Source organism: Temnothorax americanus, unplaced genomic scaffold (genome assembly GCF_048541705.1).
Source record: "Temnothorax americanus isolate GAGA-0224 unplaced genomic scaffold, ASM4854170v1 Scaffold12, whole genome shotgun sequence".
Taxonomy (NCBI): Eukaryota; Metazoa; Arthropoda; class Insecta; order Hymenoptera; family Formicidae; genus Temnothorax; species Temnothorax americanus.
In genome coordinates, this window is record NW_027509253.1 from 908,581 (window position 1) to 923,849 (window position 15,269).

The 15,269-nt window shown below is 41.3% G+C and overlaps 2 protein-coding genes across 10 annotated transcripts in view; both read right to left on the minus strand.

The window, feature by feature from the left end:
* Endoa (SH3 domain containing GRB2 like, endophilin-A) overlaps window positions 1–8,626 on the minus strand; it is a 33,887-nt gene extending 25,261 nt beyond the window's left edge. For 3 of the 9 annotated variants that reach the window (XM_077398229.1, XM_077398224.1, XM_077398218.1), the window contains exon 1: window positions 8,397–8,625. The gene's annotated coding sequence lies outside the window, so the exon portion shown is untranslated. Of the gene's footprint in view, window positions 1–1,962; window positions 1,982–8,396 lie in introns of those variants that run through there. The other 6 variants (XM_077398226.1, XM_077398225.1, XM_077398227.1 and 3 more) reach the window with 4 other exon arrangements.
* A 663-nt stretch (window positions 8,627–9,289) lies between these two features.
* Window positions 9,290–14,604, minus strand: Impbeta11 (importin beta11). The gene is made up of 17 exons (XM_077398179.1): window positions 13,989–14,604; window positions 13,662–13,762; window positions 13,458–13,571; window positions 12,955–13,361; window positions 12,592–12,864; window positions 12,351–12,512; window positions 12,190–12,230; window positions 11,918–12,100; window positions 11,663–11,774; window positions 11,360–11,580; window positions 11,118–11,282; window positions 10,851–11,043; window positions 10,525–10,762; window positions 10,356–10,452; window positions 10,021–10,280; window positions 9,636–9,777; window positions 9,290–9,561 (listed from the first exon to the last, which is right to left on the minus strand). The coding sequence occupies exons 1-17, from the start codon at window positions 14,109–14,111 to the stop codon at window positions 9,457–9,459; spliced, it is 2,937 nt and encodes a 978-aa protein (XP_077254305.1). The 5' UTR covers window positions 14,112–14,604; the 3' UTR covers window positions 9,290–9,456.
* Between the last annotated feature and the right edge of the window lie 665 nt (window positions 14,605–15,269).

Here is a 15,269-nt window from a genome sequence, read left to right on the forward strand (position 1 = left end):
TCTCTCTCTCTCTCTCTCTCTCTCTCTCTCTCTCTCTCGCTCGCTCGCTCGCTCCCCTCTCCGGTTCCCTCTTCTCGCTCTCTCTCTCTCTCTCTCTCTCGCTGGTCCCCTCTTCCCGTCTCTCACCCGCTTCGCGTTTCGATACCATTCCCTACTCTTTCCTCTCGCGATAGCCACCTCTTCCGTCAGGGACGGATCCAGGGAGGAAACCGCACGGAAGGTTGAGTTAATTTCTTCGTGTGTTTAATTTCTGCAAGACGTTTTCCCGAAGGCTCGAATTATCATCTCGCAATCAAAAATTATAATAATAATCGTAATTAGCTTCTTTTCGGTCGGAGAATGTAATTCTTTTTTACTTCCAACACAATTTCCTCCTGTAAGTATTTTCAAGATCCACCTCTGTTCTGCCCTTTCCCTATCGTTCTCTCTCTCCTCCTTCCACGTGCGCCGCAACCCTCGACTTTATTCGCGCGCGCCTTTGCTCCCTTTATACTTATACCGGGTGTCTGCTATAACGGCGAGGAGTCATTGCGGTGTACGCTCACTTCTGGAATTAGCGCGCGCGCAATAGGGATGAATAGGGTGAACAATGTTTGTCATTTCCTGGGACGAGACAACATGTAAATCCCCATTCTTATGAACAAAATCCAATTTAACACGGTTGATCCGCTAAGAAGAATATTAGTACAAGGTGATGGTGACAGAAATGAATATAAATGACATTTTTATGAATTATTTCGCTACTGTGTAAAACGTGAAGGGGAAAGGAGACGCAGCGTTTTATCGCTAAACCACTCCCGCGTAGCGAATAAAAAAACTTTTTACTTTGTAACGCAAAAAGATAGTGGAAAAATGGATCTATGAACTAACAGTTACGAATAAAAAAAATTATGCATTAAAAATTAAATATTTATATCACATTTTAATCCTTTGAAAAATTAATATATTATTTTTCCCTGTTTTTTTTCTATTTAACTTTAAATTAGAAAGAATTGTGATTCTATCAATTACATGTCAAAATATTTTTTTGACGCAAGATCTTCTAATTTATTTGTAGAGCAAGAGCCTACACTGTTGTTATGTATTTCATATCCATACAGAGATATATATATATAAGATTTACTTCTTAAAGTCTACACACACACACACACACACTTAACATTTAAATTATCGCTTATTATATCGTTTCGTTGTTATAATTGCTGGGAAAAATATAACCCACTTTGGGGCCTGCGATTTTAGATAATCAAATTATTTGGATATCGTAACTCTATAATTAACATTTTGGTTAGTGACCCTTAAATAAAAATTATTTTTGCGTAACTGAATATCGACAGAACTAATTGAGATAATTGACTATATAGTAGATATAATTTAAAAATCTTTAAAATAGATAGAATAGCTAATTACGATTTTTAGTTACGCGTAATCGTGGGCCCCAAATGGATTATTTCCGTCTTTATTTTTCCCAGAGTGAAATCTTTCATGAGACATCTGTCAGAATTGTCTGTCTAACACCCCCGAAATATAATCTGCAATAGCATAACAGTTCCTTGATATTTCTCGAATATTCTTCTAGGTCGTTGACCATCCGCGTATATACTGTCTTTCTCCAAGGAAGAGCTCTCTTTGTAATCGGATAAAATTACAAGAATAAATAAGCCCCCTCGAAGAAACGAGATTGGTAATAAAAGCGAATGAACGAACGCGCGGAGCGGTATATAAAGGCGAATTGATTTTACAATTCATTAATATCGTCCTGTTTCAAGAGAGCCTTTCCTACTCTCCTCTTGCGCACTGTGTACGCGTGACAATAGTCTCAACGACGTATCAATTATGAATATAATCAGTCCCTTTCTCGTAATCGTTATCCGTAATACAATTTGCGATCTCTTGAATTGACAAGTTCTCCCTCCTCCCATCTTTCCCGCTCCTTTTTTTCCTTTTGCGCCAGTTACTCACCTCGACCCTTCTGCGCTCCGGCTCAGGCTCAAATGCATATATCTCCTCGCGGAGTAACTCTTTTTAATTTAAGCGGACTCGCGAACCGTCGCCTCCACTATCGCATTTAATTTCCCAGAAGACGCTCAATTAGCGTCAAAAAGGGATGAACCGCGTTAGATCAGAACATACTTTTTAATCGCGTCCTCGATCTGCAAAATATCCGCGGTAGTTTCTTGGAAATCAATTATATTAACTACAATATTGCTTCGACTCGATCGGACTCGAATTATAAAATAAAAAAAAATATGACGGAAATGTTTTTTCTTTGGCGAAAGTTTATCGACGTTGACACACGATAAATTGGGAGAAAAATGATTTTTGAACATTTAAAAGTTTGGTACACGGTGCACGTGTACATAGTCAACGCAACACGGCCACGGGTGTAAAAGCTGCTTTTCCATCCACGTACAAGATTTAATACGCCGTAATAATTTAACATTTTTAACAGATCACGTTATTCTCAGTATCATGTTATTCCCATCAGAAATGATCAAAACTATTAGTCCTATTACGGATAACGAATGCATACATTCAATGATTAAATTATTCCGTCAACTAAATATATCCTCTCATTAAAACGCGCAATTAGCCCTACGAGCACAAACACCAATTCCCAGTATTTGTGATGTGCAGGTGCTTTAAATATATTATATATACGCAGACGCGCATTATTTATATTTATATTATGCAGATATATTACCTATATTTATATTTTCTAAATTATATATATAATAAGATAATGCAAACAGTAACGTATGATATAATTTAACATTTCCACACGTAAAAGATTAAATATATAATTCATTAGTTATATTGCACAGAAAATAAACACTATATTGATATGTATGTGTAATTTTATGCAATTTCATCACATGTGACGTAATTGCATTATTTAATTATCTTCCACATATAACCAACGAACTGTGTTAAAAATTCTTTTATACTTTATGCTTTTTGAAAAATACGTGACATATATACCTTTATTTTTACCAATTTTATAGCAGATAATTCTTTTTCTATGCTCACAGAGAGAAATACGTGTTCCCCATCCTCAACTATACTTTAAGCTCATCAGACCGGTAAAGAACAGTTCCCCTTAGTTTCCGTATCTCGTATAGATCAGTGAAATGACTGAAATGGAATTTTCTCTGCGGAGTCGAGCGCTGATTTGTTCGAGACGCGAAAACTTTCTGGCGAATTGGCGAAACTTGACGCGACGGGGTCGTTGCTAAGAAACCTTCATCCCGACGAGCGCGTACGACTGGGTCATGGTGCCGGTATCACTCGATAAAATCCTTCCCCTCCCCGTCGTCGTAGTATCGAAGTTCGCTGTATCCGTCATGCGAACCACCCCCGCCGGCGAAATATTTCTAAAAATACGCATCATCGTGCGCAGCAGGAGACGGCCGGCGGCGATTGCAATGCCTCGCGACTCGCATCCTTTGTCGCGTTACGAGCCTTATCGTCGCATGTATATGCTCTTTCCCGTTTAATCAGCCGGGCGCGCGTAGCTTCGGCTGTTTCGAGATATACGAAAATTGATAACAGTATAATACCCACAGACATTTCGTGAAGCTTGTAGCAACGACAGATTCCCATTGTCTTTCATATGTGAATCCTGAAAAAAATAAACTTTGAACGTGCCCGTTACGTCTAAATGTTTAATCTCTCCGTTACAATTCCAGTTAATGTATAGTCTTATACAAAATTTTTTTATCAGCTAAATCAACTTGCTTTATACACCGTTAAATTCGTAGGGTCAAATTATATTCGGAGAGTTTCAGTCATTTTTAACCATTCTTACAGATCGCCACTGGCTCCCACTCAATATATTGTTGATATTATACTTTAACCAAACCGGTGCAGTTGAAATAATACTGTTTCGTTTAAACAAAAAATGTCGACACACGTGGTAGTTGTGTTTATTTTTATTTAAAATAACAAAATGTTATTTGACTCAGGGTATTGGTTTAAATTTCACCCTTTGATATTTAACAGTGTACACTTTGATATATATACGCTCAACACCTCAATACTTCAAACTCACGTATTTTATTTGTTTCGCAATAAATTTTCATTCGACGCCTATTTACAAACTTCTATATAACAAAATTCCTTCTTTATTATGAAAAAATTATCTCGTTTGTTCTTTTCATTTTTTTAAAAAAGTAAAAAGAATATTACAACAATCTCATTAATTGGTTCATTTATAATTGATGTTATAAATTACTAAATTATTTACGTGGACACTCTAAAGAAAAGAATCTCTCAAATTATCTCAAAGAGATTCACAAACATGAAATTTAAATAATTTATCTCGGGGAACACATATAAGATGATTCTAATGAGAATAAATAATGAAATTTCTGTATATACATATTGATATCAAACCTCTGTTGGCTGTTTCAAATGCAATATAAACATAAAAATGAGTTTATGGAACGGACCCGCTCAATAATTATAAAATATACGTGCGATGACTTATATAGTTCATACATATAATTCATTTGATTATTATATTCTTTGTATATTGTAGAAATGTGTACTGTCTTCGTCTCAAGTCTCAAGTCTCCATCAAAAACCGAATCCTATCGATCGCGAAAATTTCGCGCGTTACGCGTATTGCGAGCATTGCGACAGGGGCTCGATTCTTGAATTTATTCGTAAGAGAAACGTGCTCGCAAATTTTGTTCTTACAGAAACGTTACAAGTTGATTGGTTAAAAGCGATGCGATAGCCAATCGACTTGTAACTTTTCTGTAAGAGCAAAATTTGCGCATATACGTTTCTTTCGCGAATAAATTCAAGAATCGAGCCCCAGGATTCACCACGAGCAATTGCGACGAGACGATTCCGCGAGCATTCGCTATAACGAATCTTCAGCAGTAATATAGCTAAATCGTTATTCGTTAGAGTCGCAAAGTGGAAATCGGCGTCTGATGCGCTAATACCGGTAATAAGGCGCCGCAAACATTCCCCGAGGAATCTATATCCGTTGAGAACGCGCGCCGCGGAAAAAAAGGATATACCTATAATCCCAATTAAATATAACTGATTACGCCGGGCATCGGCGCAGTCGACGCGCGATGCATCATTAAGGTGAATTGATTGCTATGTTAGAAAATTAAGAACTTAATTAATAAGAGAGTAATCGAAGCGTATAGCTAATATAACGAGTGAAAAATGAATTCACGCAGGGTCATTTATCGAATTATAATAATACACATCCGCGATATTCGCTATTTATAATACGAAGGATAACTTCGTATTTTCGCAAATGTTAGCAATAAATGTGCCAGCTCATTCCGCGCTCTCTCTCATATCGATAAGAGTCGATTAATACGTCCTGGTATCGATTTTACGCCAAGATTAATTACTACGATATAGCGCGAAAGAATTAACGTTACTTGTCACGCCGAGATATCTCTGCCGTGCTCACAATTATACGTTTGTCTCTCTTTTGCTGAAAGTAAATAAATCACAAACACACACACCCGTGCATCATCTGCACTTAATTCGGACAAATTGTCGCGATATAATTCTCGTATATAACAATATCGCATGCTAAATTCAATTCGCCGTGACGTTTCAAATAGCGCTGTCAATCGTACGGTAGACTTGACAGCGCCATTTAGAACGTGCATGCATTAAATTAGCATGTAAAACGTCGGAAACTTCGTAATTTGCATTCGGTGGCATATATGGTTTATTTTCATTTGCGATCCTAATCCGTCGCGCAATATGTGATCACGGTGAAATCGTTTCTTATACAACATCACCATGAAGACTTTAAAACGGACGCATTAAAATATAAATAAGAAATACTGTCAATGAAAATTCAGGATGCGGGGCGGGACGAGCGCGTGCAAATATATACCACAAATTATTGGCGAGGTCTGGGGAAAATATCGCGTTACGTTAAATTCTGCCCACTCTCATTATACGTTGAATCTGGCGCATCGAAATATTAATTAACACCAACATTTCATTACGTTGCATTGCGTACATACTGATGTAGACATTATAATCCACAATCATACCTCGTTCCAATTGGCTTATTCTGCAGCTGCGCACAGTAAAAAGTCAACTTTTATCTGCATAGAAATAAAATTTGGATTTTCGTAAATTTTTGTTTAATAAAAGATCTCGTTAGCTTTGGGATACAAATAATAACAATAGAGTAACAGTATATGAAACAAGCGTAGTAAATGAATAGAAAATGTAAAAAAAAAAATGCAAATTAAAATTATACGATTTAAAATGATATTGTTATTTCTTTTGATAAAATTATGATACGTTATCGGTAAATAATGTTATATTGTACTGTCGGATATGTAAACCATTTGAAAGCCGAAAGGCACGAAATAATTATCTATCTACATAAATTTTTCTTTAATGCCTTCGAACTGTACTCTTTCGAAAATTTAATGTGTATCCTCTATATATTTAGTGTATATTATTACATATTTTTCCCTCGAATTTTTGCCGTATAAAATTATTTTATCTTTTTTTCTGAATTATCATTATCTTATCTCGCATATATCGCTAAGCGCGGTAATAAAACTCATCAACGGCTACTCATCGACAGCTGCTCCTAATATATTTACCTAAAAAATTAAATAGAAAGAAATAAAAAAAATAAAAGAAGATGTAGGGAGCTCAAAAATTTCCTATCGCGAACTGCAAGATTAGCATGCATAACTTCGCTGACGCAATACGCATTGATCTCCTTTAACTCGCCTATTCTCCCCCGGAAGAAAAGTCGCAGGCTAGCGGAGCAAATCTCGTATCAATTCTTCTCCATTTCTCTTAATTCAACTCCCTATTTATTCACAAACTCGCTCGAATTTGCATACAAGGCTGAATTGAGAGTCTCTCTCGCGTTACTCGGGAGGTGCTCGGGAATAATGTATTCGCCGGGGGGTTCGAATCCCAAGAAAAAGGGACGCCTTCTTTATTCCACGCGGCGAAAGGACGCTTGACCGGGGGGGGGGGTGGGTCAAGTCTCATCCCTGCCATGAATTTTCGCGATCGCGCTAGCCGGGCAGCTGCGACACGCGACCGTGTACGCGGTTAAAAGTCGGAGGTCAAAGCGGATGGCGCTGCTGGATGTAATAAAAAGGAATTGAAAGCGGAGGATCGCGAATGTGCGAGAGCGGTTTTTTTCCTTTTTCTGCCGGCCGCGCCCGGCGGGCTCAATACCACTTCGGCACTCGCCGCGTTTGAACTATTAGAACGACCTGCGACGAATATTAAATTATTTGTCATTAAGCCCATATTAAGTGGCACGAGAGAGCCGTATCGATTTTCCACGGCACGCAAAGAGAAAAAGAAACAACGCGAGACGAAAAAATCGGCGGACTTGTTAAATAAAGATACTCCGATACCAATTAGAGTTAATCATTTAATTGCTTGTTATCCGGAGTTAATTCTATCGATATCGGTTGATTGTGATCGTCGTATTACGCGTCGTCTCTGCCACTGTTTAATGTATCATAATCCGAGAGAAAAAGCAGAATTTCTTAATGCTTCTCGATGCCGAAATATTAAAATTTCGCTAATTAATTTCAGCGTTGAAAAATCATGCAGAAGTTTCACTTTTTTATCAAGTCTTTGCAATAATAATACACTGTTAAATTCGTGTAGGTGTCAATTTATACTCAAGTGCTGAGTCAGTTTTTATTCATCATATAGGTCGTCACTGCTCCTACTCAATACGTCGTTAAATTTCGACACACGTGGTAGTCAAAAAAAACACCAAAAAATGCACATAAACGCGTTAGGTAGAAGAATAAAAGTTTCAAAAATTAATTCGGACGGTACGTGTTACAGGGTTCAAGCGTTAAAGAGATCAATCGACGTTACCACAATCGAGCGTGTTCGCATGGTGTTCGCCTGTCGTAGCGTCTATTCGAGCGTCGGTTTTCGTAGATATAGGGCTACGATCTAGGAGGGGGACGAGAGCAAATACCGCGGTGAACGCCGGATCTCTCGACTCCGGTTACAGGCTCGCAGCTGCGGCGACCACACGGACCGCGATCATCAATGGTCCGTACCCCCGAGGATGTGCGCGAGGGCGGACTACAAGTACGCTATACGATCGGTCACGTGACACGCCCACGCTCATTCAAAAATCCGCCAAAGACGGCTGTCGCTGTCTCTCTCTCTCTCTCTCTCTCTCTCTCGGCTCGTAAAAGCACGCGTTTGGCGACTTCGGCGTCGTCGTCGTGGGCGAATCGATCGAGCGCGCGCCGAGCGTTCGTGCACGCGTAATCGGAGCAAGGCTGCCCGTTACACGCGCGCGTTACACGCCCCGGCTGCTCCGGGGCGGAGAGACGACGAGGTGTACGTATACGCGGATAAGTGACGTGTCGTACGTCGGTTTCACTCACCGCCGAGGGGCAGCCTTCGCCGGACGCGGCTCACAGCAAACGGCCCAGTAACCGCAATCCGCAGCAGGCCCACGACGCGGCTCCACCGACTCCTCTCACGGAGCTAACCCCCTGCCAAGATTTGACACACACGCAACGGCCCACGGGCCACACGAACGCGACAGCTGTTCGCGACTTCGCGCACGACCGCCAGACAGCGCGAGGGTCGCGCGTCCGGCGCGGCAATGAGTCATCCCGCTGCGGGCGGGGGAGATTTAAAAACCGAATCGGGGGCCATATGCCGTCCCGCAGCCCGGAGTAGGGGGTATCGATACGCGCGAGAAAATCGATATGTACATCGACGAAAATTGATCGATATAAGACGCTTGAATTTTGCGGAAGATTATTGAACGAAATAATTGTATGTTGATTCACTGTGGGAGAGGGGAGGGGAGCACGTGGGAGACGATGTAATAATGAGCCTGTAAACATTGTATCTTGTATCTTGAAAATACCTCGTCAAAAGTAGCTTTTTTCCCCTCTAATTTTGACAAATTCTCAATTAAAAAATAAACTACGTCATCAGGCGTTTAAAAATAAACTTGGGACGATGAATAACTAATGTCGATTTTTATCAATGCGGATTAACTTTAATCTCGGTTCAACTTAACCCTTCTATCTTTTTCTTAATTCCGAAAATTGGAAGATAAAAAGTAAGTTAAACGTGAAATTAAAGTTGATCTATGTTGGTAGCAGTTGGTAGAAATAAACACCGATGGTGCAGAGCAATTGTCTGTGAAGCCAAAATTTGAGTTTAATTCACGAGTCTGCACAATCGCGTGTATTTAAGTGAGAAAATATTATATCACTGTGTCACTATCTCGAGGAGTCAGAGATTATAAGCTTCAGAAACAAACAAGGCCAAGATTACTTTTATTATCGTTATTAATACAATGAAACAGATGGTAGTATTATACAATAAAATAGTACCGTTTTACAGAAGAGCGCCATAAAGCTTCGCACGTTTACGTAGCATTTGTCGAAACATCCTGCATTAGCGGTTTTGGATCTTGTTTCTTCCTCACAGCGATATGTAGTCCTTGAGTTGTTCGTCGATCTCGGAGTTGAGAGTGAGCATCAATTGGTCAAACTGATGATTACCGACTATACCTCGCAGCGTGATCAGCTAACAATTTCGAAGAAGACTTGAGTCTTTGGACGACTGTCCCAAAAAGTTTAGAATACGTTCATGATTCTCACCTGACTTTGGAGCGTATCTTTCAGTGATATACTGTGTACGGGATCGTTGAAGACGAGTCTCTTCTGGCGTTGAGCATGCTCGGTTTCATAATCCACATCCTCGTACTGCGAAGGGCTGGTCTGATCGGCGATCATTAAGGAGCTAAAACAATTTTCACTCTGTTATGCACTTCAAAGTCCACTATTCCACTTTCTTTGTAAAAATCTTACATGATCAATTAAAGTAATTTACGATACCAAGTAAATATAATACTGAAATATTTTTCACGATAAACCCTTATAAAAAGACATTAGGACTAGCGGTTATATTGCATTACTGGAAAAGATCTCGCGTTATGACTCGCGCCTTTGCTCCAATTAATATGCGCGCAAAAAAGAATCTTACTCGACGGGATAGCCCGAATCGTCAAACTTCGTGATGTCGTTAAGCGTCTCGACAATGTTCGATATTATCTGCGGGAAATATTCGAGAACTGTGGGTGGACTGTTTGCCCCGAGGAGCGAACACAGCGCGAGGGCTAGTAACTTGCGCCTTTCGGTCTGAGCCACCAGCGGCATTGCGGTAACCCAACTGTGCACCAGTTTTCCAAGTACAACATCTTCTCTGGTTTCAGTTCCTATACTCTGCGCTAGATCGCTGATTACCTGCAAAAATATTCTTCATTACCGGACGAACGTGTACATATAAGAAAATCGTGGTCAAGATAAAATGTTTTTTACCTGTACAAAAATATCACGGGAACCTAGTAAAACTCTCGCGACGATAGACAGATTCATGGTCATGACCAATGGATATTCATCGCTATTGTAAACACTCCTGTTAACATATCGCATCACGTATCTAAATATCCGTGCGACACAAAGATATTTTTCAGAAACATTTACTTACTCGAATATCTTTAGCAAAACGGGCTTTATCAGTTCCGCACCCTGTTGAGGAGAAGTTCTGAGACAAATCTCAAATAATCTCAGCATCATCACCCTACCCTCCGACCGCAAGTCACTGAGCAGCGTTTTCAACGACTCGATGACCACCGAACCCCTCTGAGTAAAGAAATCTTGTGGACTCAACAATACGTACATTTGAATTATGTACAGACATAGACGCAGATTTTCCGTGGTTTGATCTGAAAATGACAGAGAGGAAAGCTAACATCATCGTAAATCATTACGACCCGTTAACAATTATTAATAACGAAAACTCGCATCGCTAACCCAATAACGCTGGCATATTTCTGAAAAGATCCATTATAGCTGGCGTCGGTGTAGGTGTATTTTCCAATAAAGCTATCCACAGTTCCAATCCCTCCTCTAATAAATAAATGTGTCCCTCTTGATTAACATCGACACTCAGAGCCACGACGCTTACCACCAATGGCTCTAGAATAACGCTTTCCGAACCTAGAGCCTGTCGATACAACAGCATTAGAAAAAGATCGCGACAGCATCCATCTACTGGTCTAATAAATATCGCACATTTACCTTTTCCAAGTGTATCAGAGTCGATACTATGGCACACCTCAGCATATTGTATACCTCAGATTGCTGCCAAAGTTCAGGTAGATACGAGCTGAGTGCACCGACATGCGGCTTGATTCCACTACCAACACGCTCGATAATGAACGATAGCACAAACAACACATGCATCTAAGAAATAGAAAAACTTGTAAGAAAAACAACTCAAGAATATTAAGAGAAAATAAATGCCAGCTCTTCACGCGTACCTTTGTATCGCATTCGTTTACTTCTTTAAGAAGTGCGAAAAGTAAAGAAAAGGCTGGTTCCAAGAAAGGAGTAAACTCCTCCGGATTAAACTGAAAATCATCGATTGCCCGTTTCAAGGCGTTGCTCGCCGCTAAACGAACCCCTAAGTCCTCCTCGGGATTCAATGCTTCTATCATGAGCTTGTACAACTCCGGCCTTAATCCCGCACTTAATTTGATGTCTGCAAGAAGTAAAAATTCGCAAATAACAAATACCGAACAATCAATTGTCTTGAGTGATTTTCAGTGAAATTTTCAACGTACTCGTCCATTGGCCAATCAACCAACACACGCGTCTTCTGATAATCCTATAATTGTTATTTCGAACCTTCAATTCCTCTTTTAAAGTCGTCGAAAACCACTGATCAAAGTTTACCTGTCGCATAAAGACACGATAACAATTAACATTCGATGAACAACAAGGATAAATGATGCATTATGCGCATCATGCGTGAAACGGAATGTACCCCTAGATCAATTAAACGTTTATATAAAATTCTTGAAATACCGTTCTCTTACCTCGTCATACAAATCGAATGCGGCTAGACCAACTGCGCGATAGACCGCGTCTTTCACTAGAATTGCGTGTAAATTGTTAGGATCGACAGGTTGGTGATGCTGCCGCATCAAGTCAACCAAAACCGAAGCGAGAACATCTCTAAAGTGATGGAAGATTGCCAAAAATAAGGATTCTGTGCAAGGCTACAATATAACATACATTTACATTACACAATACATTTATAGAATACTCACTTATTTCAGTAATTTTTACAATATCTTCGATTACTCACCCTCAAACTATATTTCCATGATTCTCCGCCATCGTCAATAGCTGAAACAACCAATACCTTTCATATCCTATTTTTTCTGTATTTTAATTACGTTTTCATCTTATATGATATTATTCTGAATACAATTTGAAATACATATTGTTATATAATTCCATGCTTACCGAAATTTTCTGGATGGGTATCCCACATTTCAAGATCCGCAGGTGTCAAAAGGAAGTAATGCGTGACAAGCCTGGAGCAAATCTCCGTTAACGTTTCCGGTGTGAAAAACTCTTGCCTTAATTGGCACGCCCTCAAAACCAATGGATCTTTATCTTTCGTCTCTGTTGTTTCGATGAAGAAAGAATGGTCATTAATATGAAATACATGACGTAAACGAACGAGAAAAAAAAGCTTACATACTTTCCAATAACGTAACTTTAGCTGGCCTTCTGTAATACGTCGATAATAAAATGGTTTTTACTAAATTTAGACACTGAATAATAAATCTTTCAAATGCTAACGCTTGGCCAGCTTCTGTGAAGCAGTAAAAAACAGAGAACTCTAGAGAAGTCGGTATGAGTTCCACGTAGCAAAACGGATGAGTCTCTAAGACTCCTAATAAAACTTTGGTCAAATGTATTATAAACTTTTCGCACACATCCACTTGCACGCCTCTAGAGGCTAAAGTTTTTCCTAAGAAAAAAAAAGAAACAGAACAATATGACACATAATACACATGTGAGTAGACGTTTGTTTTAAACGAACAGTAAGTAGAGTACTAACGACACTCAAGGCAGGTCTTTGCACGCTCGAAAACGACTTTCAGAAACAACATGGCATCTTGAGATTCGGATGGTTTAGAGAATCCATTTACGATCAGTTGCCTAAGTATTCTTAATAGTAGAAGTGCTTTTTCTAAGGTTTCTCGCGTCTGATTGACGTCGGCCCCATTAGACGCCATAATCAGGAAGGACTCGGTATAAGTATTCCATAGGTTTAGAATAAAATTGAACATAGTCGCAGTCAATTCTCGGAAGAGCCTCTGTCCGTCGGCTAAGCGTCGGGACGCCAGAGCCTTGACAACGTGATGCAGCGTTAATAACGCCTGACGCTGCGCCAAAGGATTTTCTTGCCTTATGACTTCCAGCAATGTTGGTACCAGCGTACCCCATTCTCTAGGGCAATCAAACCTGCAAAATAAATTGCAAAATAAAGAGATTAGTACAGAGATAAAGAGATAAGTATTTCAACGTATATTACATATATCATACGTTATAATACGTTACCTTGCTATCTTGGCAATAAGAACTGCTAATTGTATAGCTAATGGACTCATAGGTTCTTCAAAATTTACGAGCAGATGCTGTCGCAGAAATTCCTTCTCATTTTCTTCGATTGCGCTGGAATAACAGTGTATGCATTATTAAGCGCACACTCCTGTAAATACAATAATATCTCATTTCTGTACAACACAACTCCCTGCTTCTTACTTTGGCGCATTTTTCCTCCAGTATCTCTCAACCCCGATCTTCAAATACACTACAGCCATCCATCTAACTTCAATAGCCAAGGAATGATTCGAAAGAACATTCTAAAAACAATTTTTGCGCAATTAGTCACAAGTTTAAGATCGACGCTAAGAAATATGTAACAATATGTAAGATATTCCTAAAAGAAAATAATATCCACCGCATAAATACATCGTTGTCCCCCACGTGACGTTCCATAAATCCAATACGTACGCGTGGGAAATATAAAAAATATAGACCTGTAAAAAAATAATAATAATGCCGTCGTTCCCAGCATAGGAGACTTACATATAACGCTATATAAAATCCTTGCTGAGTCTCCCATTGCTTCAGCGTTTCCTCCGCAGACTTCAGAACATTGGGATCTTGACTGACCGCCTGTCGTAGAACTTCTATCACCGCGGCTTCCATGTCTTCTTACTGTACACAATATCAGCGGATATTACATGACCCGGAACCTCTCGCCCTTAACGAATATCCCCGTTTCCCGGCGCGAGATTATCCAACGTCGCAATTGCGACGCTGCAATGCCGTCGTTTCGGCTCGAGCGGGAAAAACCGCGAAGACCCCGATTGCGGTCGACCGTCGTCGTCCCCGACGCAGGTTGCCGAGAAGTATGCGCTCCGGGGGGAATCGCCGAGCGCATGTGGTCGCGGGACGAGCCGTCGCGTCGCGCGGGTCCACGTAAAACGAAACAGGGGGACGCGCGTACCCCGACCCCGACGGAAAACGATAAGGCGATCACGCGAGTCTCGTTACATCATTTCACATTCGCTCGCGAATCAACGTCGTCGTCACCCGATCACCGTCGTCGTCTCGGTCGTCAGTCGTTCCGGTGAGCGAGGTGCCCTCTAACCTATACGGGACGTTCGCGGCGACGACGACGACACGACGGAACACCGGACCGGACGGGGCGGGGGACGAACGAAGGTACCCGGGGGCCCGCCGGGGGGGCGACGAGAGAGAAAGAGAGAGAGAGACGCGCGCGATTCGGCGCCGCGCGCGCGTGGGAGCGGGGGAGAGGAGGAGAGAACGAAACGTCTACCTGTCTCGCAACCGGTGTCGCAGCCTCTCATTCCGCGTGCTCCATTTGCCGCTCCGTTCGCGCGCGAGGGAGAGTATTTACGTAGTAAATCGATACATAACGAAAATCCTGTCTCTCTATCGTGTCCACACTCCACCGAAGAGTGCAGAGTGCCGCGCACACACACGCTCCGCGCCGCGACGTCGTACGTATGTACGTGTACGACCGTACGCCGTACGTGGTCGTCGGTCGTCGGTGGTCGTCGGTCGGCAGTCGGCACCTTCGGCTCGGCGGGCGCGCAACGTTTCCCTTTTCCCTCCCCGCTGCCGCCCCACGCAGCCCCGCGCCCCGCGCCGCCTATCCCGGCATCCCGCGCCCGCGCCGCTTGGCGCTTCTTCCGACTTGCTGCGCGTCGGCTCTCCTCTCGTTTTTCTCCCTTTTTTCTTTCCCTTTCTCCGCCCGCGATTTTAAGCGACAGTTGTCGGGCGCGTGCGTGTAGTATGTATGTATACATCCCCATGCGTCATGCGAAAAAATAAAGAACG